This window comes from Chenopodium quinoa, unplaced genomic scaffold, assembly GCF_001683475.1.
Source record: "Chenopodium quinoa cultivar QQ74 unplaced genomic scaffold, ASM168347v1, whole genome shotgun sequence".
NCBI classification, from domain to species: Eukaryota; Viridiplantae; Streptophyta; class Magnoliopsida; order Caryophyllales; family Amaranthaceae; genus Chenopodium; species Chenopodium quinoa.
In genome coordinates this window covers 676621-700612 of record NW_018742810.1, presented here as the reverse complement: position 1 = coordinate 700612, position 23992 = coordinate 676621, and the positions used below count along the sequence as shown (strand labels likewise).

The 23992-nt window shown below is 37.7% G+C and overlaps 3 protein-coding genes across 3 annotated transcripts; 2 read left to right on the top strand and 1 right to left on the bottom strand.

Annotated features, from left to right (window-relative positions):
• Positions 1-4: 4 nt before the first annotated feature.
• On the bottom strand, positions 5-10601 carry LOC110725182 (vesicle-fusing ATPase-like). Its single transcript, XM_021904663.1, has 22 exons — positions 10422-10601; positions 9885-10044; positions 8858-8953; positions 8680-8764; positions 8387-8437; positions 7292-7459; positions 6984-7138; positions 6792-6900; positions 6011-6110; positions 5785-5840; positions 5075-5140; positions 4895-4977; positions 4636-4769; positions 4075-4285; positions 3751-3882; positions 3609-3669; positions 3458-3517; positions 3132-3190; positions 2964-3051; positions 1297-1419; positions 659-724; positions 5-456 (listed from the first exon to the last, which is right to left on the bottom strand). Exons 2-22 carry the CDS (start codon positions 10040-10042, stop codon positions 313-315), a joined length of 2205 nt encoding a protein of 734 aa, XP_021760355.1. The 5' UTR covers positions 10043-10044; positions 10422-10601; the 3' UTR covers positions 5-312.
• A 1919-nt stretch (positions 10602-12520) lies between these two features.
• On the top strand, positions 12521-13618 carry LOC110725067 (glutathione S-transferase T3-like). The gene has a single exon (XM_021904538.1). It carries the CDS (start codon positions 12521-12523, stop codon positions 13616-13618), a length of 1098 nt encoding a protein of 365 aa, XP_021760230.1.
• A 447-nt stretch (positions 13619-14065) lies between these two features.
• LOC110725066 (putative nuclease HARBI1) lies at positions 14066-15430 on the top strand. Its single transcript, XM_021904537.1, has one exon. The coding sequence runs from the start codon at positions 14066-14068 to the stop codon at positions 15428-15430; it is 1365 nt and encodes a 454-aa protein (XP_021760229.1).
• The last annotated feature ends 8562 nt before the right edge of the window (positions 15431-23992 follow it).

Here is a 23992-nt window from a genome sequence, read left to right as displayed (position 1 = left end):
AACATACGGTCAAAAGATACAGGATTTTAATTAAGATTAACTGAACATGCCAAATAAGGCCATTTATCCTAAATTTAAAAGCTCAACATCTGACAAAACTGGTGAAAAAATGGCAGTACATACATCAGTTAAATCTGTAAGGTATACACACCAGCTAACTACAAAACCATGGTCAGAACCACAGTAGGGTTCAAAGAAAAAATAAAGGGTGAAAGAATATAATAATTAATAACACAGCCGATCTGATTAAAATTATCGTCAAAGCAACGACTCGTGAAAAAATCAGTTTAATAACATGCTGTTTAGTGTGAATCAGTACCGGACAAGGTCCTGAAGACATTCATAAAAGTGAGAGATGTCAATCTTTTCTTGGCCAGAGTAAATGGCTTCTGCTTTACCTCCTTGTTCACCTTGAGCAGCCATTTCAATTAGCATGTACACTTTCTTGATTGGCATCTGCAAAATGACAAACAGAAATAAAAAATAAAAAAAAAGGTGAAAAATCGAGGGGCAACAAAAATTTTTGGGCACAAATAACATCAAACTCAATATGTCCTAAGAATCCTTGATGGAGTATAAACTATAAGCTACTCTAATGTAAAACAAAGTCATAGTTAACATCCATACGGGGAAGAAAACTGAAAGAAGATGAACTTACATCATTTAGGGCCTCAGCAGCAGAATCTATGTCATCCTCTGAGAAGACATTTAGTTGCTTCAACACCTGAGTAAGGAGAGAGAAAAAAAAAAGAGAACAGATTTAAGAACCCAATCAACATAGAAAAGGACGCGAGCTTTACATGGAAATGGAGCAACTAGCAAAATCACCCATATCTTTTGTTTTTGCAACAGGCAAGCCTTTATATATCCTATATCCTAAATGTCAATGAAATTTTCAATTGCACATGCTAACCAGATAATAACCCAAAATCATAAGTTATGCAATCTACATAGCAGGCTACCACATACATAGCCAGAATAGTATAACACTACTCATTAGAAACATACAGGGCATCCAGACCTCATTACGCACCAATGTTACCTAATTCGTGATATGTTTGGTACATTACAAAGGCATGGGGACACAACTCACTACCTGTTTGGTCAAACTAGTCTAAAAAAGTACCATTGTACCATGATTTTAATATTTATTTACCAGTCAGTTGATTTGTACTATATTCTACATTCAAACCCCAGAAAGACGTACTTTCTTTCCAAAATGCTCCACAATCACATTAAAAAGAAGCCCCAGATCAACTTTAGATCATGTTTTTACATGGAGAAAGATTAGCTAACCTTTCGTGCATCTTCAGTTTTCAAAGTTGGGACATTATAGGTGACAGAGAATGCATCACGAATGCCAATTAAATCCAAGAAACCAACTTCACTGGTTGTCCCTAACACAAGAAGTTTCTTTCCCTGGAGACAAATGATCAAGTAATGAGACTTAAGATATGGAATAATGCACTGACATACAGCACAGCAGCAGTCAATGGTAAGAAATAAATTGATATCAGAGTTACTATGATTCTCATAGAGGAGTTCTAAACAATCAACTAGGTTTTCTATTTGGGAAAAAAAAAAAACTAGATAAAATAAATTTCTACCAGATTAGTCTCTATGGATAATGCTAAAACGAACAAATTGTAATCACACCATCCTTTTGAGCCCCCACACACTTTCATCATATCATTAATCCACATTAAGTCCAAAATCTGATTTACATGCATTGGAGCATATGACCAATACACCAAAGAAAGATCCCAAGTGAAAAGTGAAACCATAGCCACCCAGGGCATAAACTTGTTCATCCACCCCAAGGTCCAAACTAGGTTACAATACCCACATCCTAATGACAAATTAGAATCATCGTCTCTCACAAAACATGGTAGCAAAGCAATGCCGCCCTCTCCTCTCCTCAGCAGAATTTCACTCCCCACTAGCCCTTTAATACCACAATGTATAGCACATATAGAAGAATTAAGACTAATCTAAAGGTTTCAAACTCGATTATGCTGCTGAACTAGTGGAAGAACAAAGACAAGTTGTGCTCACAGGGTAGCATCTTGTGGACCATTCCATTTAGGAGTATGAATATAATCTCAAGGAAAGAGCTATACACCACTTTTGATTTCAAACACCAATCCACAATCAAGTCATGAGTCAATACACAACTATGGATCATGGAACCAAGCTAAGGTCATCCTATAATAGCTTCCTGTTCAATGTCTCTTACAGGTATAAATTGCAGCTACTAAAGTAAATTACAACATAATCTACAGACACTATACTAATTCACATGCATGCGAATGTTGGCTATGATTGGACCTTAAAGCTGCAGAGGATGTTAAGTGTAGACGTGCTAACAGAGTAATAGGTATACTTCCTAGTAAAACATGCACGAATTTGCTAACATCACATGATATTTGCACTATTGCCACTATTTTACACTCACAACAATGGCCCAACAATATATAAAGGCTAGGTACAGCATAATTGCGACAGAAGTTGCAATATTCGTTACAAGGGGATTGGGGATCATGAAAAGCAAATTGTGATTGCAAATATAAAAATTACAGAGATCAGGGAAAAAAAAGACCATAGGATTTTCCATTAAACTCACACATTTATCTCTCAAGAAAATGATGTTTGTCAGCAGCTGACAGAAGTGAGTTTTTTCTGCACCTATACAGTTGCTTTTGAGCAACTACAGGCTTTTAAGCTAGTCTTCGAGGTTATTTTCAAGGCAATCCAGTATTAGATGGATCTAGTTTCTTTTAAATGATATGGGATCATAATTAAACTAAGTTGTTAACTGTTGGGAAAAAAAAAGAGGGATGAACAGGAAGGGAAACTAGGAACCTACAAATAAATTGATAGAATAAAAACAGACAATTAGTTAGAAACATCTGTATAGGGAGTAAAAACTAATCTTAGAGCATGGAGAATTTCAAGAGACACACCAGTGGGGGAAGTCGTTTCAAGAGGACCATCAATGTTTGCGAGATGATATTTGAAAACCGAGGGCCAATAGCCACATATTCTACAAGCCTGCAGGATAGTATTGAGTTTATGATCCAACAAAAAGAAACAAAATTAAAGGAATAACAATAAAACATTGTCAAAGTCACCTCTCAATGTCATCAAGTATTATTACGCTCAGTGGTGATCTATAAGCATCTTCAAAGACCTACAAATAAAAATTTAACCAAAGGTGCATAATCAAATATCAATGACAGCAGTACATAAACGCACAAAAATTACAAAGGGAAAAGAAAACATGGATGCCATAATGCCACATGCACTAATGTGGCAGTGGTGTGCTTGTACATGTGTAACACTAACAAGTTTAGAGATACACGATAATGAAAATATATACAGATTCGGAACATAATTACTATACTTCATTTTTCATAAAAGGTCAAAAACTACAAAAGAAAGAGTAGTAAAAATGAACCTTGACAATATGTGCACATTTAGTACTCTCACTGAGACCAATCATGGATTCCGCTGAAACCTACTCATTATTTACACAAAGAGAAATAAAACATGTTAAAGTCATGGATCTTGAAAAATAGCATGATAAAATCAACAAGTAGAGAACTTACAATCTTCACATATGGGAAATCACTACAGATACCAACTGTAGCAGCCATTGCAGTCTTCCCACTAAACACAAACAAAATCAGAAAACTGTAAATAATTATTCAAAAAACAGCAAGGAACAAGGGCAAGGAAACGTAATTATACCTGCTACTTGGACCTTCCAGAAGACAAGTCAAAAGTGGGCTGCCTTTGCTAAGTTTTACTTGTTCTGCTAGCAGCATAGTGCGTTGCTGGATGTGCTCATGGCGTACACCACAATCCACCATTCCATTGAGCCTACAAGTTTTAGTAGAGATGTGATTATAAAACCTCTGATAAAATAATATCTACATAATTAATAGGAGGCAGGCTGATTACAGCCAATATATCACAGCTTCTAAACTACCAAATGGAAACGAGGTATTAGCCAAAGCTAAATAACAAATTAATATCCCATATGAAAGAACCATAAGACCCTTACTATCTTACCTGCATCGTTCAAGATCACCGGTAGATGCTCCAAATGCTGGTTTGACTTCTCCTATAGCTTCCAAAAAGTCGTGCATAGTAACTTTTATGTTTTCCTCATCCACTGGCTTATTAAGATCGTCCATGTTTAATTGCCGGTTCAGAGCATATGAGACAGCACTCTTAACAACACCTTCGAGCTCTGCTCCACTATAATTCTTTGTTCTTGCAGCTGCATTAATGTGTAGATAAATTTATATATACCCTTCACATCATATTACCAGATGTATAAAAGTTGTAGTGCTAAGATTAGGAAGCCTAAAAACATAGGAAAATAAAGTTTAGTTAAATAAAACATCCATCTTTCAAGGGGACAACAGGCAAATAAAATTGAAAATCCTACAGTAAATATTGTTACATCATTTTACCAAAATGCTTATGAAACTGAATGCCACAGGAGACAAAGAGAGTAATTTTCTACAGTCTAAGGCACATCAATGTGAAATTTTATCACCATAGTTCAATATAAAGCAACAAGAAGATACCAGTGACCTCAAAAGCATTTACAACCAATTCACATACCCAGTTCAGCCAAATTGATGTCTGGTGCAAGGAAAGAATTTTCTTTCATCTTGGTTGTGTGTATTTCAAGAATTTGCAAACGACCAGCTTCATCAGGGAGGCTTATCTCCACTTGAACCTCTAAACGTCCAGGCCTGTCCAGAGAAAACTATCACCATGGCTATACAATAGTTACAAAATTGACTTCAAAAGCTGAGCGGTTTATCTAATAAAAATGGAATGTTCATCAATGAAAAATCGGTAACAGCAAAGAGCTCACCTTAAAAGTGCTTCATCAAGCAAATCTTTTCTGTTAGTCATCCCAATCAACAAAACATTATTGAGTGCCTCCACCCCGTCAATCTAAAAAGCAAGAAACTATCAGTATATTGGCTATCTTACTTTTTATCTGTACAAACACATACTATTTTACATTTTAGAAAGCCGGTCTTTAACCTACCTTTGTTAGTAGCTGGTTGACAATGCTATCATGGACACCTGTACCATCCCTAGTAGAGCCTCTAGACTGCAAATTTTAGAGGAAGACACATCAGAAACTTGATCTAAGCATACTAGAAAAGATCTGCAAAATCAATATAACTTCTTAGTTTCTATGGTGACTTTGTACTTTCCCTTATAATGTGATATATGTCCCAATTGAATATCCTAATCCATAAGGGTTATTATCTGCACCAATTTTATTTTTTATTTCAAGCTATCTCCAATTCATGTGTACATAATTGATCAAATCCCCCATCAACTAGCTCATTTGTTGCAGCAGCATAAGTAAGAAATCATTAGGAGTCTAGGACAATATCAGATCGGAAAGATTTATGTAAATATAGAGTAATCAGAAGGATACAACAATGATTCAGGCAATCAAAAAAGAATAACAGTGTGAACATCAATTTTCTGAAAAATGATGTGCTCAGTATGAGACAAGGGCTATCCATTAGCCACATAAACTTTGTACACACAGGATTGACTGCAGCAACTAGGCAGATAATGAGCGATGACAATTAGCTGTATAACGTGCAAAGCTTCATGTGCAAACAAGCATGCACATTTGTGTAGTATCCAGGAAATAAGAAGTTAAAAATTGGAACTCTAGTCCCTAGGGTGATGACAAAGAACTATTAAAAAAAACTGTCATTGCTCTCAATGTCTTACCTTACAGATAGCATCTATTTCATCAAAGATAATAACATGCAAGTCACTTTGATCCCCTGAAAAGTACAAATTAAAACATTAAGCAATAAAAAAGAAAATCATACAATAAATAATGTACAAAAAATCCATTACTTTCTTTTTGATCGGTGACAAACTGACAATAGAGCCAGCACAAGCATAACTCCAAATGACACCAGCCATATGCAATGTATACATCCCACTTTACCTCGAGTTCTCTGGTCTTGCTCAGCATCAGCAAATAGATCCCTGATGTTCTTCTCAGTTTCACCAACAAACTTGCTTAATACTTCCGGCCCATTGACAATCTGGGAAAAACAAACATATAAGCCACAGCCATATGCAGATGTACCAATCACCACTTCTAAATTTCGACTTCTGTAACCAAAGTAGAGATTTTCCACAATTAAACTAGACCAAGACATATAGTCTGTGTTTTGAGGCTTCCAAAGAGGAATGTATTGTATTAAAAAAGAATTACATATATATATTTTTTCACTCAACATACCCCCCTTCCCACTAAAGGAGATCAAAGTTACTAACATGAATCCCTTATACTAGTGTACCTGTCCTTCACTGTCCATATGCCACAGATCAATTTTCACATGAGGCACCTCATTAATAAAACTTTGAATCAGTATCTCAATCCATCTATCAAAGTCTAACAACGGGTTGAATAAGGGACTGAGATCAAAGTTCACTTGTCCAAGAATGGTAATAATTATGCGGAGAGTTGAACACAGGGAATGCTGGATGTCTTCTCAAACAGGGCATGAAAACTTAGCTATTTTTTTTTTTTATTATTTTTTTTATAAGCAGGAAGCAATGATTAAAATTCTGGAATTTGAGTGGTAAAGAATTGAGATCAAAGGATCAGCACAGTTCAAGTTGAACAAGTTGTAATTAAAAATAATCACAGTAGGATTGAATTTGCCAACATTTCTCATCGTCTTAAGTATAAGAAGTCCATAAAGGTTCACTTGAAGTACCTTTGGATCCTTTCCATTTAACACCTTTCCAATCTGACGTGCCATCAGAGTCTTTCCAGTACCAGGAGGCCCATACAGAAGCATTCCTTTCACATGCTTGATGCCCAATCTATGGTAGTCAATGTGAAATATGTATCAGTCATTTATAAAATCAATATTTCAACAACATACCAGCTAAAGATTAGAAATTACTTGCTAGTGACATGGGGAGGGAAAACCCTAGAGGCAAAAGCTCTTCGAAATATATCTGCAAACTCTGCACTCAGACCACCTATACCAAGTGCCTTCAAATTGAATTCTTTATGCTTAAAGAGATTGCTGCTAGCTGATTCACGTTGATTGATTATCTGAAAATTACATTAAAAACTGTCATTCTACAGCAATTCTAACAATCATAAATAACTTCACAATATCAAAATATTAGAAAACTGGAAACATACAACAATCACTTGATCCGAATCCAACTTCTAGCAACACATGTTCAAGGATGAAGAGTTTACCTTTATTCCACTGCCTCCCGCTGCCTCAAAAATGATATATGTGTCTGCTGACAGCATCCCTCTTTCAATATCTGAATTTTCTTGCCCCTCAACAACAGCCTGGTTGACTGTGAAAAGAAAATTATTGCCTAGGTACTCAAAAGTTACCTTTTGGCCCACTGTCATGATCTGCATAAGGTCATTGGGAAAATATATTAGAGGTGCACTGGAAAAGCAAGAAAACAAACATTATATCTCTTCAGCTGCACCTTCTCCAATACCGGAAAACATCCGAACATAGCAGCATTTCTGCCTAACAGACCATCAATAACAGTCCTTGTTCTCAGGTCATTTTATTTGACAAAAAGATAAAGAATTTAGCTAACACATTTATACGGTGTCCCAAAATAAAATTATCAACTTTAATAGGATTATCTCTCTTGTTTCCTCATACATGTTAAATTGTCCTCATTGATTTCAAATTGGCAAAAGGCATACCAGGAAGATTGTCTAACAATGTGGAATAGTGGATTTATAACAAGTGAACAAAATCCACACAAACAATTTTAGGCAACCTTTGTATGGGGGAAAAAGCAAACAAAAAAGATGGGAGCTATAACTTACACTCTCTGAAATAAACAAATATATCACATGGTCTTCCATTTGAATGACAGTAGTCTATAAGGTGACGGCACAAAAGATGGGGAGGAAGGGTTGGTGCAACATTAGCATGCTCTTTCTGAAACTAGGAAGTTGGACGTTATGTTAGGTATGACAACTGTTGAAAATGATTTTGAATGTTTTGTTACGAAGTTCCATGAAATGGTAATTACTGCCAGAAGAAATGGGATTTTGACCTTCAATAATTATATGTTTAATCCTTTAAATTGTTTGGCTAGTAACTGTGAGAAGACGAAAAAGACCAAAAGTCAATAAAATAAGGTCAAAACTATCTTTCAATACAATGAGAAATCTAGTGACATTGTCTTGGTGTGCAGCAGCATCACAGATTACAAGCATGCAAATGGAAACTCCAGATAGTTCCTAACATTTTAAAAAAAAAATAAAAAAAAAAACCTGGAGTGAACAAAAAATAGGAAGAATCAACTAACTTGCCTGGTCAACAAGTCTCCTCTTAATCAATTGGGTCACAACAACAGCATCAACCTGACAACAAAGACATTTCAGGAATAGATTCATAGAAACAAAATGTATTGCATCAAAAATCAATACGTGTACAGGATATAAGACATGTAAAAGTATCTAGTTCCAAAAAACACCCACAGCAAAGAAAATTGAAGCATCAAGTTGCCAATACAAAAACATATCTTTCGAGAAGTAAGCGAAAGCATGAAACATTAATCTGCAGTAAAATCTTACAAATTAACAAAACCTAAAAGAAAATTTACCTGTTCATCTCTTGCTTTTGCTTTGGACAAATAGTCCAATTCAAGAGTTAGCACTGTAATTTGATTATTCTGAGGAGGTATGAATCTACAAAAAAATGCAAAAAGAAAAAAATCATCAATAATGAAGCATGAAAATCATCAACTGGTTTGAAATTATCAAAACATTAAACTATCTAACCTTTTGACAGTAATGGGGTCCCCGGTGGAAACCCTCAGATACTTCCGTTGGACAGAATTAAGAGCTATGCTCCCATTGGGTATATCATCATGAGCAGTAGGCAGTAGTTAAGGAGAAAACAATGCTGACAGTCATTTAGGTAAAGAGCACGAAAAAGTTCAAAGAAACATGCCAGGGGAACTCTCACATTTTGAATATTATGCACACAAAGAAACACGGCTTGAAAATCAGAGCAAAATAAGTACAGAATGAGGCTAAAGGTAAAAACAAATAATAAATGATAAATGCCAATGATTGATTGATTGAAATTGCCAATGATGAAAGATCATGCTTAGATCCTAGGCAATCAACATGAATAAAATTACATCATATGCACTTCAGCAGTTACAGAAATGCTAATCATAGTCAATCAAGAGTTGCTATAAGAGGCTCCTACTTTCTTCATTAGAATACGTGTCATATACACTCCAGCTGTATGTTGCTGCGTCAGCGTGCCTATAAGTCATCCATGGTTTCTTCACAAGTACATATGAATACTCTTTATTCTTAACTTTTCAGGACACCTAAATACTAAACCATCTAGCAGACACATGATGCAGATAGAGGAAGAGCAGCAAATAACCATCTAGAAGAACAACTACAGTTCCAAAATTTGTCCAACTAAAGAATATGTAAATGCAGACTTTCTATAATAGCAAATAACCTGCAAATTAGTTATTGAAGTAGGCAAACCTCAAAATCAACCCAAACCAAACAAGAACACAATATTGTGACATGCAACCTGAACCCAAATTAATTTGGTTGGCAGTTTGGCACATAAAATATGAAAATAAACAAGCGATCGACACAATATGTTCCGTAGCTGAATTCACAATAACTTAAAAATAGAATCACATTGTCTACGACATGACAAATAAGAGAATGACAATCCAAAAAATAAAATCACAATATAAAATCGGAGAAAATTACAACTGGATCGAACGGAACAAATAGCAATTGAAAAGTAAGACTGTAAGAGGAAGGATATCCAACGGAAAGGACCCAAGAATCGCCAACATAAGCAAAAACCACACGCGATCCAGGAGCAGCAAGACGGCGAAGATCAGCAACAGAGCAGTAGGCGAGATTAGTAGATACCAGATCTCTCGCTGGCGTGTTGGTGACGATCATGGTATCATTCGCCATTACTGTACGATAACAAAAGTTAAGAGAGAAAAATATACAAAATGCAAAGGTCTTACAATCATGTTATATCACAAACCATTACAAAATCATGAAGCTCAAAAAGTTTCGAATTGAGCATTATTCCAGGTCACTGAAAATGTACATCAGAGCAAGCATAATCCACTAAAAATTCGATTACAAATCTAATTCGAGATATCCGACATTGATTTTGGAAGCAATTCATAATTTTCTTCAAGTTCATGAAATTACTAGCACAAAAATGAACCCTAAATTTGATTAAAAACCCTAGAAATCGAAATTCGACATCAAAATCAACCGCAAAATGCAATAATTCACTGAAATTTCGACGCAAATGAAGGAGAGAAAGCAAGTAAATTACCGCGAAACAGGATTGGATGAAAGAGAAAGAAATCGGTAGAAAAAACGCCGATAAATCGAAGGTGAGATGACCGAAGGAAATGGAAAGAAGTTAAGGATTGAAATGAAGAACAGAGAAATAAAGAAATAGGAAGAGACTTAGTGACGAAGGAAGAACATCTCGCGCAGACCAGACTTGTCTTTCATTTGTCTCATACTTCCTTCTCTCCACCTTTCCTTTTATTTTTTCCCGCTGTTACTTTTTTTTTTTTAACTAATTTGGGGAAAAGTATTTTATATTTGCTGCTTTTATTCACCTAAATTTCTTTAAATGGAATTACAAAGTATGGTAAGTATGAATGGGTGTTATGTGAGGTAATTCTTGTATTATTTAAGACAAAGTTAAGTTTTATACGAAGTCATGAGCATAACTCATCTAAATTGTGGGTCAAAGCACGAATGAAAGGGTTTCGGATGTCAAATAGGTCTCTCCAGGTCATTTGGGAACTATGAGGAGTATGTTAATACATAACCTTGTCGGGTCCAAAAATAATATGTGGAAGCAAAATTTGAAGGCTATAATTACACAAAACATAACATTTTCGAAGATTTTGGGACCTGATGTAGAAAATTTAAGTAATGGTAGCCTGGTAGGTCGTTTTATATTGTTTGGAACCTGGTATGAACTCTAGTCGATCACTTAAAGACCAAATGTGACATTGTATTAATATATAGAGGTGTGCATGGACCATTGGAACTAGCTAAATTAAGAGCTTATAGACAAAGTGAATGCTTCCAACCACCCTTATTGGGTCTCGTGGGGTTCATGGGAAGCACCCTGGACCTCTTTCCTTTATGAGCCTGAAAAGGTAAAAAATTGTCCAAAGTTGAAGGCTATAATTCACACTTTATAACCCATTTTCGGGAATATTTTCCAAAATTAAAGTGAATGAGAGAAGTGTCATCCAGGGTAATATAACTTGGTTTGAAACCATAATTGGCCTACCAATAAGTCTATAAAATCCTAATAATGAGTTTGGTTGGTTACGTGGCTATTTGGAAATCTGTTGTATAGTCAAGAAAAGCAAAAGATGGTTCTAAGAGCACCCTTAAGGGTGAACAATTAAATGGTTCACAATGAGTGAACAATAAAATGGTTGGCTTAATGGCAAACTCTAAGTTTGTTCATCTTGAGTGGTTGCAAGTTCGATTGTTGCTGCAATTAGTCAGAGGAACAAATTCGTTGTGGGCCCCACCCAATTTTTCCAGTCAACTAAAAGCAAAACGACGACGTCGTTTCAAGGGAGCGCGCCACTTGGCTCAGCCGCTGCTTGACACGTGTTGTCAGTTTTAAATATATCCGTTGTAATTTTACAACGGATATATTTTACAAAATACAAATCCAAAAAAAAAAAAAATTACCAACGACTTTCTTTTTTTCCCCTCTATAAATAGACACCCATATTGATATACTTTCTTCAACTTTAAAAATCCATTTTCTTTTCTACTATATTTTTCTCTTCAAAAATCCCCTCACTAATTACCAATATTATTATTATTTTTACCAATATTAATATTATTATTGTTATTATTATTTTTATTTATTATCATTAATATTATTATTATCGTTACTATTATTATTAATTATCGTTATTATTATTATTATCGTTATTATTATTATTATTATCGTTATTATTATTATTATTATTATTGTTATTATTATTATTATCGTTATTATTATTATTATTATTATTATCGTTATTATTATTATTATTATTATTATAATTTTTTCTGTTTATTAAGATTATTATTATTATTATTATTAATATTAATATTAATTTTTTTTCCAATTATAAATTATAATTATGGATGCTAATACCAACCCCAATACAAATAGAAAGCAGAAAAAAAAATTGGGTCAAAATATTATCCCAAATCAAGCCAATTTCTATCCAAATCCCCCTAATTTTTTCACAAACACCCACAAATATTCCCCATAATTTTTCTAGTGTTTATCCTCAAAGACCCCAGTCAAGTTTCCCATATAATCCACCAAATTTCCCTCAAAATTTTAATTTTTCTCAAGGCAGTTCAAATTTCCCACATCCATCCATGACACCAATGGGTTACGGTGAATATGGTGCTGCATCTGGTTATTTTCCGTCACAACAACCGAATCCCAATATTTGGGAATCGAGCAATGTCTTATCTGAAAAAGATGAAGCAAATGAAGAATGCGAGGATGATGGTGAGGGAAATGAAACTCCTTCCCCCCATCAAAACTTCACTCAAATGTTACAGCAACCACTCCAATCAACTCCGGAATTTCGTGTTGGTTGTTCAAACAATAGAAGTTGGTCGCGATCAGAAACTGCAACTCTTATATCCGCTTACATGAACACCAGCACCAACATAATTATCGGCACAAATCAAAAGAAGGGTCAATTTTGGAACAGAGTCTTGGACGCATACGATGCTGCCAGGGTATCGAATCCAGTTGAAATATCCCTACGAACTATTAGTAGTTTGAAGGGAAGGTGGATGCGAATCTCTGAAGCCGTGTTAAAGTGGTGCGGAAGCTATGATAAGGCCCGGAAGCGAAAGGGAAGTGGCTATAACGAAGATGATGTTATCCAAGAGGCCCACAAAATCCATGAGAACTCGTTCGGACGATTCACCTTCTACGAGGAATGGATCCAAATTAGGAAGTTTGACAAATTCCGGTCTTTCTTGGACCAACAAACATTCAAGCCTTCGGTGGGACGTCCACATTCAACTCCACTGACGGATGAGTCTGTAGGGAGCGGAAGTAGTGGGAAGAGGACACGGGATGAGGGTGACAATTCCTCACCTACCACACCGACCAGCGTGGGTGTCGGTGATGAGAGAGTAGCTCGTGCTGAAGGAATTAAAAAGGCTAAGTCGAGGTTGAAGGGTAAAGCTCCATCAAGTGAAGCATTTAAGGAATTAGAAACATTCAACACCCGATTGCAGCTATTTGGGGATTCGATGAATGTGTCAAACGAAGCAGAAATGAAGAGGCTTGAAATACAGGAGCGCAAGGAGGCAAGGAAACAACGGAAAATTGAGCTAGAACAACATAGGATCCACTGGGAGCAACTAGCTCGTCTAGAACAGAAAGTAAACCGAGAACAGTGGGAAGACGAAATGATAGTAATACTTCAGAACAAAATTAAAAGTTTCACTAATGATGCTTAGGCATTGTAATCTTCATTTTCAGTAGTGATAAGTTTTCAATTCCAGTTCAACCTCTTGTACTCATTTCCAATTATTTGTACTTTATCAATTAATCAGTAAAATGGATCTTTTCCACTATCCCATTTTCATAGCCCATGTGATCTTTGTCTCTTTATTCAATTATATCAATTTGTCTCTTTATATAATTGTGTCAGTATCTTAATTTCCCCTTTGTTAGCCCATGTGAAACCCTTCTTCTCCATTCAATTTCTGTGTGGTTCTAATCCAATGTTTGTCATAGCCCATGTGATATTTGTCTCTTTATATTCAGTTATTTCTGAAGAAGAATTACAAATTAGTTCACTATAAATAAACACCATTCTTTCATTTATTTTACACACAAACACATAAATCGTTTGCAGTTATTATTAGAAAACCTCACTCTATCTTACATTTCTTACGTAGAAAATGAATTCAAACAGTTTCAACTTAAGCTCAACCGATTCCTCTTCATCTTCATCTAACTCGGATGATGAGGGAAGGGAGCTTAGAGTTCAACAACGTAATGAAGTGTGTCTTATGATACAACACGTAATGCATGAGTACATTCCACCAATTATTCAAGCTGCCACTCAGCAACGCCGACGCAAATCTACTGAGCCCCGAAAGGATAGGGGACGCGAAGAAGGTCATGCACGGTTATACAATGACTATTTCGCGGAAGTCGTAGTTTATCCAAGTTCCTTGTTCCGGCGCCGGTTTCGAATGCGTAAACATGTGTTTGAGCGCCTTCTCAACGCAGTGACCCAACATGACCCTTGGTTTCAACAAAGGCGAGATGCGACAGGTCGTCTTGGGTTGTCTCCACTTCAAAAGTGCACTGCGGCCGTTAGACAACAAGCTTACGGGTGTGCTTCAGACGCTTGTGATGAGTATGTCCGTATAAGTGAGGCTACTTCACGATTGGCACTCCAAAAGTTTACAGAAGGTGTCATCAACCAGTTCGGTGATCAGTACCTACGCCGTCCAAACATCGCAGATATGGAAAGATTGCTACGTATTGGGGAAGAACGTGGATTTCCTGGCATGATAGGCAACATTGATTGTATGCACTGGGAGTGGAAGAACTGTCCACACGCATGGAAGGGGCAGTATCAAGGAAGAGAAGGAGTTGCAACTCTCGTACTGGAGGCAGTTGCAGACAGAGATCTATGGATATGGCATTCGTTCTTTGGGATGCCAGGTAGCTGCAACGATATTAATGTGCTTCATCGATCCCCTGTGTTCGAAGACGTCTTAGAGGGTCGAACACCTGCTGTGAACTTCGTAGTCAATGGTCATCATTATACGAATGGGTATTATCTTACTGATGGAATCTACCCTAGATGGGCTACTTTTGTGAAATCCATTACGAGTCCACAAGCTCGTAAGGATCGTTTATTCGCAAAACACCAGGAAGCTGCAAGGAAAGACGTTGAACGCGCATTTGGGGTCCTTCAAGCTCGTTTTGCCATTATTAAAAAGCCGTCTTTAGCGTGGGATACCGACATACTCCACAATATCATGCTCGCCTGCATCATAATACATAATATGATCGTTGAAGATGAACGAGAGACGTATCAAAATAACGTTAATACCAATGAGTTTATGAATGCTGGAGGCAACGCTAATGAGGACACTACCGAGTACCGTACTGATCGTATTGTGGATATCGACTTATACTTGACTCGTAGAACAGAGATTGAGGATCAACAGACTCATTTGCAGCTAAAAAACGACTTGGTCGCACATATATGGAATAAATTTGGTAACAACGAGAACTTACGCAATTAGGTTTACAACAAATGGTTATCCCTAAGGACATCTTACAAAACGATGTGTAGTAGTTTTTTTTTTTTTTTTTAAATGTACTTGATTATAGTTGTAGTACTGTAATCAGGATTTGTACCTCTTTTTTTTTTTTAATTATGTTAATTAAAATTAGCGGCATTGTTGTTTAAAAATATTGATCACAAGAATTAGTTTTTAAAAATGCTGATAAAAAAACGCAATAATTTCTTAATTAGTAATCACGATTAAAAAATTAAATACGTCAATTAATTACATTGACATCGAGTTAATAAATTATAATTATGAATTAAATAGATTATATTTACAAAAATAAAATAAGGTGGGGTAGGGAGTATTGATGATGAACCATTGTTTAGTGTTCATTGTTAAGAGTGAATATTGTAAATGGTTTGTTGGGTTGATGTGGATGAGAGAGAAATGGTGATAGTGACTCATGAACCATTTTTTTTTGTTCACCAATAATGATGCTCTAATCACTATTCTGACATCCTAGGGTCCTACTAAGGTGTCAAATTTCCTTTTATCAGTTAACAAAATACTTACTATCCCATTGTCTATGCATGCCTTACGTAGTTACATTTGTTGTTTAAATTATACCTGTATTGGTGTTTGCTACTCACACTATGACCCCTCATTGTTGATTTAGGTTGCATGTTTATAATTGCTCATAATGAAGCCGTTTTTTTTTTTAAAAAAAATGGAAAAGTATCCATAATGAATAGAACCCCATCTTGGGATTTGTTAAACATCGCCCGCAAATTACCATATAAAGCCCACAAATATGACTTGGTGTGACAATTATGCCCATTTTCTAAAATTGAACAAATCTCGATTTAAAAAATGTGGAGCCGTACTGGCTCGCCGGGGGAGACCGGAGGGCAAGCCGGAGATGCGGGGGACGCCGGAGGTACGTCGTCGTCGACGGAAAACGAGGTAAGTCACCGTTAAAATTCACGGTTTACCGTAGGAGTGGCTCCGGCGCCTAGGATGGACGCTCTTACCGTAGCATGGACGTCCAAGCCAGACGCCAGAACCACCACACCGGCGTCCAGCCCAGACGCCCAGACCACCAGACAGGCGTCCTGGCCAGGCGCCACTCCATTGGTTGAGGCGGCCCTGCCAGGTGCCAGTCCAGTGGCTGTGGCGGCCTTGGCAGACGCCACCCTATTTTTTTTTTCTTTTTTGATTTTGTTGTTGTTTTTGATTTTTATTTTTTAAAAAAAAAATCGAAAATGATTTTTAAAAAAAATTCGAAATGGGTTTTTTTTAAATTAATTTTGAAAATTCGAAATAGGTTTTCTTAAAATTAAGTTTGAAAATTCGAAATGGTATTTTTTTAAAATTAAGTTTGAAAATTCGAATTGGGTTTTTTTAAAAATTAAGTTTGATTGTTGAGAAAGGTTTTTTTTTTTAAATTAAGTTTGACAATTCGAAATTATATTAAAAAAAAATTGGAAATGGTTTTTTTCTTTTTTTTTGTTTTTAATTTATTTCAAATTGAAAATTCAAAACGGTGTTTTTTTTAAATTATGTTTAATAATTTAATGTTTTTATGTATGTAGTGAGTAGATTTGTGTTAATGTATACCAAAATATTTAATTGTTTATGTGACTTTTATAAATGATTGTGTTTAAAATTTGTATGTGTATGTGTATGAATAATATTATACATAATTATGTTTTTTTTAGTGTTAATTCTGTGTAAATATAGAAATTAAATGTATTATCCGTTAAATGTTTTTGTTATAATATATAATTGATGCAGGATTATGATGGACACGGAAATGATTACAGTGGGATATTTGGATATGATGGTCCATTCGAAGAAGCTCAACAAGCGATTGATTGGGCAAAACAGGTTGCAATTGCAGCTGGATTTTGCTTGGTAGTAGTAACTCATAAATCTCAACGGGATGGTAGAATGGATCGCATTTTGAGATGTGACCGTTATCGCAAAAGAGAAGAAAGAGATTTTCGTACAGCCACTCGGTTTGATACAAAGCGGAAAGGTTGTGGGTGTGAGTTCAGAGTAAAGGTTCGACAACTACGGAGTCGTGACGGTTGGGAAGTGATTGGTTACTCTAAATGGGGGTATCACAACCATGAGATGATAGTATATGAAGAGGGTCATCGACAGCTGAGCGGCTTAAGTCCTGCTGCGAAACTAGTTGTGAAAGAAATGAGTGATGCTCAAGTCAAGCCTGCTAAAATATTAGCATCTATGTTAGAGAAATTTCCAGAAGACCATCCAAACCGAAGACACATCTACAACGTCAGACAACAACTCAGGTTTGAACGGTCAGAGGGAAGGAACCCTATACAGCAGCTGCTACACCAGGCACAATCACGTGGTTACCTGTTCTGGTTTGATTCTGATGAAGATACAGCGGAGGTGACTCATCTTTTCCTTTTGCATCCTGATTGTGCTGATATGATCAAGTCTTGTCCATTTGTGATTTTGACCGACTCAACGTACAAGACGAACAAGTACAAGTTCCCACTGGTTGAGATCATGGGGATGGCTCCAACGAACCAGAACTTTCTGATTGGTCATGCAATCATCAAGGATGAGACGGCTCCAAGTTATTATTAGGTCTTGGAGAAGCTGAGAAACTACATCGGGCCTAATGTTCATCCAGCAGCCATCGTCAGTGACTGTGAGGGAGGTCTCTTTGCCCCCATAGCAGAGCTGTTTCCAGAATCGAAACACTTATTGTGCACATGGCACATCAACAACTGCGTGAAAGTGAAAGCCTACAACCTTTTCAACAAGAATTTGGAAATGGCAGAGAGATTGGTGAATGGTAAGTGGCGGAAGATCCTACAGGCTACCACAGAGGAAGCGTATGAGCGAGAATTGGCTAACTTCAGGGATTCGTACCAGTGGTGTCCGGCACTGGTGGACTATGTGATGCAGCAATGGGTCCCTCACAGGGAAAAGTTTGTCAAATATTGGACAAACCATGTACTTCATTTCGGGAACACTACAACATGTAGAGTTGAGAGCGCTCATAGAGCTACCAAGGACTGGATTGATTCATAGACCGCTGCTTTGGATACACTGTTCGATAGACTTAACAAGTCAATTGAAACTCAGAAGAACGGCATCAGGAACTCTCTAGAGGACTCCAGACGACGACATGGTACGATGTATAGCCATTTCATATTTAAGATTCTCCATGGTCATGTGTCGCACTACTGCTTGGGGTTGATTCTCACTGAGCTGAACAGGATGAGGGACTTGGCTGACGAAGTGTATGCTCGATGCGAGTGTGCTATTTCAGTAACTCATGGATTACCTTGCGCATGCACCATTCACCGCGTTATTACAGAAGAAAGGGCGTCGTTACATGTTGATCAGGTTCATTCATTCTGGCGGACGCTCGTTATTGGTGAGCATGAAGATACTCAAACGGTCGACCGTGAACAGGAGGAGTTGGAGCAGTTTTGTTCGATGTACGACCGAGTGTCCTCCAGTCATCCTTCTATTATTCGTGACTCTACTCATGTACTTCATGACATGTTCCACACGTCTACCTTAGATTTTGAGGAACCCGAAGGAGTTGACCGTCCTCGAGGTCGGCAACGGCGGAACAGGAGTGCGTTTGAGTATATCCGTGGTCTTGGTCGTGGTCGTGCTCGTGGTCGGATATCGTCATCTAGTCGTAGTCAATCTTCTTCGTCTGTGAATATGCCCCTGAGAACTGGTACGTTTTGGTTTTTTACATTGCACATTGTTTATAAGGTTACTCCTGCCTTCTTAACTGTGTTTAATTATATGGTGAATAGGAAGAAACGATGTTGATCAGTTTCCGTACAAAGACAGGATACCTAACATCATCATGCCTTACTTGGAAGGGTGGAATGATGTAGTCGGAGATGGTAACTGCGGATTCTGGGTCGTGGCTGATGTTTTTCAAATGGGCGAAGACAATTACGGTTTGGTGCATCAGTAGATGTACAACGAAATTGCCTCTAACCGAAATGTTTATTGTCATGTGTACTAGGATGACTTGGATGGCGCTCTGCGGCGTATCCGGTGGGGAAGTGGACCTTGCGGTCAAAATCATTATTTTGACGCGCCCCTAGATCTGTTTGTCGTTGCAAACATTTACAAGTGCGCAGTCATGCATTTCGGGCTGGGATTGCATAGTCAAGCTTATTATCCTTGTACCACGGTTCTCCCTTGGCGTTCGCGTGAGACTGTCACCACACCGGTCAGAGAGGTAGCTATTGCGTTTCTTGGGTCGTCATACAGACATTTCATCCGACTAGACATGTCATCCGATTTTCCAGTGCCACCGATTATACCTCGGTGGTACACCATTCGCACAACGAGCGTAGAGGGTTGGGATGCGCTATATCATGATCGGATCCACGAATGGAACACCCTAGCTGCATTTTAGTTTTTCATGTTTACATTCTTCCTATGTAACCTTATTTGTACGTTGCTCTTTTAATGAGAACATTAATTTTTTATATTGTATTGCTTACTGCATTCTATATGTTGCATGGGTAAGTTGTGCGGATCCACGAACGGTTATGTCAAAATTTAAAAACAGCAATGATAATATGTCAAAGTTGAAATCTAAAAGAACAATCTAAAATGTTACAAACTTAAAACATAATGTCCAATTTAATAAATTAAAACGATAATATTTAAAGTGCTCTATAAATAAAATGACAAAACCATCAGTAATCCCTCCTCGACGCCGACTCCCAATGCGCAAGGGTCTGTTCCAGACTATCAACAGCAGCTCTCACTGTTGCACTCATGCTGTCCTTCTCCAGAGAGAGTTTCTGTACGTCCTGCATTATCTTTCCCATCCACTGCATACAACAAAAAATAAAAGATGAAATACAATAACAACGTATAAAACTTAATTAAAAAACAACGATAAATATTTTATGAGACATACCGCTTCCATGGCAGTAGGCGGTGGCATATAATCATCATCGTTGTGATCGAGATCTGCGATCAACCTCGGGTGCGAATACCGGTTGAACCATTCCATGTAGTAGTGGTCACACATGGGAGGAACCCCAGAGGGCGGCCTCTGCAACTCCGCAGTCCATAAGCGGGCCACCATCGAAAACTGGTCCCACGTCCCAATCATGATATCCGGCCATTGCATGACGTAGTCCCTCGACGATGCAGGTCGGACCGCCTTCATCGGGCATGCCGGGGGAGGAGGGACAACTTGGAAAAATCCAAGCTGGCGAAGACAACGCTGGGGCATGTACGCCTCGACGATCTCACGATACTGAATGAGTCCCGTGTACAGGGTCCTGGGTACCCTAACACTAGGGTTCGGGCCGAAAGGCATCCAGTTCACCTGCACATAGTTTTAAAATTTAATAACATGAATATAATAAGTGCATATAATAAAATGTAGAAATAATTTATAAACGTTACCTCTAAGGGGGACAGCCTGTCAAGCAATAACCGTATCGATCGGAGGCGGTCAACGGACTTCTTCTCCGAGCGCGGACTCCACGCACAAGCACGCGGCATCCCCTCATCAATAGGAACTGGGTCACGATGTGGTCGCAATGCAGGAAAGTACTCGTATATCCAGGTCTGCAATAAAGTCAGACACCCAGTGATACCTGCCGCGTCAGCCCGACTCGCAAATCCTAGTTGGCGATACAAATACGCCAACGTAGCCGATCCCCAAGAAAACTGGCCTACACTGTCGGGGTCACACGCCTCTACTATGTCGCGTGGCCTGAGCTTGTTTCCGCCGCTCTTATCCGGAAACAAGGTACATCCGAGGAGTAGAAAAACATAAGCAGCCAGCTGTGCGTCGTGCGTCCTACGTGCACTGGGGGTACAAACACCAAGCGCCTCGCTGTACAGTGCAACCCTGTCCACCGCCAGCAAATCTGCCTGATCCGCATCAGACACAGCACAAAGTCGTTTACCCTCAACACGAATCCCCAGAATGGCCTCGACGTCATGTAACATGATCGTCATCTCACTGAACGGAAGGTGGAAAGAGTTTGTATCCGGCTGCCATCGCTCAACGAAAGCCGTGATCAGCGTACTGTCAATCTTATCGTGCATGGTGGCAGGAACGTGATTCACCCCAGTGCCCTCCAGTCGCTCGAACATCTCGCTCTCCGCCGGCCAAGCCTCAGCCCATGTACGCAAAAAGCTACAAGTCTTTTCCCGGGTATGACATTTCAACAACCCCGTAACTGAAGGCCTCTCCTGGTCCTCCCAAATACGGGCAACTATGTGTCCTAGAAAGCTAGGAATCACACTCCCCTCAACAAGCCCACCGGGCACCTCACTCCTAACAACCCAAGAATTATTAACGGCCCTCGACCGTTTCTTGCTTGCCCCAGATACAGTGGACGCAGATGATGTGCCAGATCTACTAACAAACCTACCACCCCTACCCTTACGCACCTCCACCATATGTGTCTCGTACATGTCATCAACCCTCTGACTGAATGGACCGTAATCATCATACGGTCCACTCCCATCGTCCACATCCTCATCCTCATATGCGTCCTCCTCATGCTCCTCCTCCTGGTCACCCTCCTTGGCATCATCATCGTCATCCTCATCCTCATCCCGACGGTGGATCCGTTCTCTACGAGCCGAGGCCGAAATACCACGGGATCTAACATGTCTATGCCCCGACCTCTCCACTGAATAGCTTCTACTAAGAAGCTCTACATTCTTCCCCGCACCATGATGACCCAGTGAATTCTACAAAAAAATTCAAAATATATAAACATACAAAAGTTTTTTAGAAAAATAAATAACTACCTACAGATACAAAATACCAACACTTCCAACATATCGTCATGTTTATAAATATAAAATTAATAAAGATTATAAAAAATCAAAGACATAATAAATAAATAGGACACAAAACAAAAATTTCAAATTATTTCAACTAATTAAACATAGAAAAATATTATATGGCATACACAAATACACACATAATACCCTAATATATTACAAAATTTATGATTTCCAAAAAAAATAAAAATTATTTCAAATAATTAAACATAAAAAATAAAAAACAAATATATTACACATACACAAATACACACATAATACCCTAATGTATTACACATTTTAAATAAAAAAAACAATTACACATTAACACAAACAATTTCCACATACTACATCAATTAAGGCATAAAAAATGTTTAAACATCAAACATAAAAAAAATAAAACATAAACACAAAAAAAAAATCTGATTTTATAAAAATAAAATATACACGATTTATAAAAAAAAACACATAAAGTTGATAAATATAAAAAAAAAACACATTAACAAAAAAAAATTAGACATAAAACAAAATTATTTTAAATAAAACTAAATTTCTAATTTTGCAAAATAAAAAAAAAAAAAAAAAAAACAAAAACAAAAAAAAAAACAAAAAACAAAAAAACAAAAAAAAAAAAAGGGTCGGGCGCCTGGCCAGGACGCCCACCCACTGGCGGTGGCGCTAGCTCCGGCAGCCGTAGCCAGTGGGCAGGCGCCTGAACTGGACGCCCACCCATAGGCACAGGCGCCTGAACTGGACGCCCACCCATAGGCACAGGCGCCAGATCTGGACGCCATAGCCAATGGGCTGGCTTCTGGTTTGGACGCCTGTCCGGTGGCTGGGCTTCCAAGCCAGACGCCACGCCACCGGCGTTGGCTGCCGGACCTGACGCCCCACCACGCGCCATCGTCGCCCTTTTTTTTTTTAAAAAAAATAATTAAATAATTACCTTGCCACCAGGTCGCCGCCTTTCCTCCGCCGTCGCCGCCGCCACCTCTTTCCCTTGCCGCCTCGACATTGTCGTAATTAATTTTTTTAAGAGAGGTAGATTTTCTGATTTTTTTTAGAGAGAAGTAGAGAGTGTTTTTTTTAAAAGGAAAAGGGCAATAAAGTCACACCAAGTCATATTTGTGGGCTTTATATGGTAATTTGCGGGCGATGTTTAGCGATTCACTAAGTTTATTGGTTAGTCTCTTGAGTGGAGTCTTGACTCAAGACTAACATACAAGACTTGTGTTTTTTGCAATAATGTGGTGCCAGACTATATGCAGTCTTGAGATGAGTTTTGAAATCCAAAACTCATCTTAAGACTCTACAAATTATAAACGAATTCTGATTTTTTTATTTTTAGCTCAAAATAGTTATTGATATTTTAATAACGAGTGTTAATATTTTTTTAGGAGGGTAAGTGAGTCTGAAGTGAGTTTTGGAATAATGTATTAAATTGGAAAAATTTTAGTATGAGTCTAATTAATAAAAAATAATTTAAAATTAGTGAAAAGTTGACGTGACAGAATTTAATGTATAAGTTTGGATATTGGGATAAACTTACCCTTATGGTTGACAAGTAATCATCATCGATAGAAATTCATCACTTATTTTTCCTTGACATTCTTTTCCCTCCATTAATCAAATAAAATACATTTTAAATATTGTATACTTCCTCCGTTCTTTTAATATCGCATTACTTGTCTTTTAGGAAAGTTTTACAAATATTGCATCACTTCCATTTTAGGACAAAAATTATCTACA

Excerpts from the sequence above, each read along its gene's own strand:
- LOC110725066 (XM_021904537.1), top strand. The coding sequence starts at position 14,066 with ATGAATTCAAACAGTTTCAACTTAAGCTCAACCGATTCCTCTTCATCT.
- LOC110725067 (XM_021904538.1), top strand. The coding sequence starts at position 12,521 with ATGGGTTACGGTGAATATGGTGCTGCATCTGGTTATTTTCCGTCACAA.
- LOC110725182 (XM_021904663.1), bottom strand. The coding sequence starts at position 10,042 with ATGGCGAATGATACCATGATCGTCACCAACACGCCAGCGAGAGATCTG. Across the intron at positions 8,954-9,884 it reads TCTTGGGTCCTTTCCGTTGG|TGCTCATGATGATATACCCA; the intron begins ATATCCTTCCTC and ends ACTACTGCCTAC. Across the intron at positions 725-1,296 it reads AAACTGAAGATGCACGAAAG|GTGTTGAAGCAACTAAATGT; the intron begins GTTAGCTAATCT and ends CTCCTTACTCAG.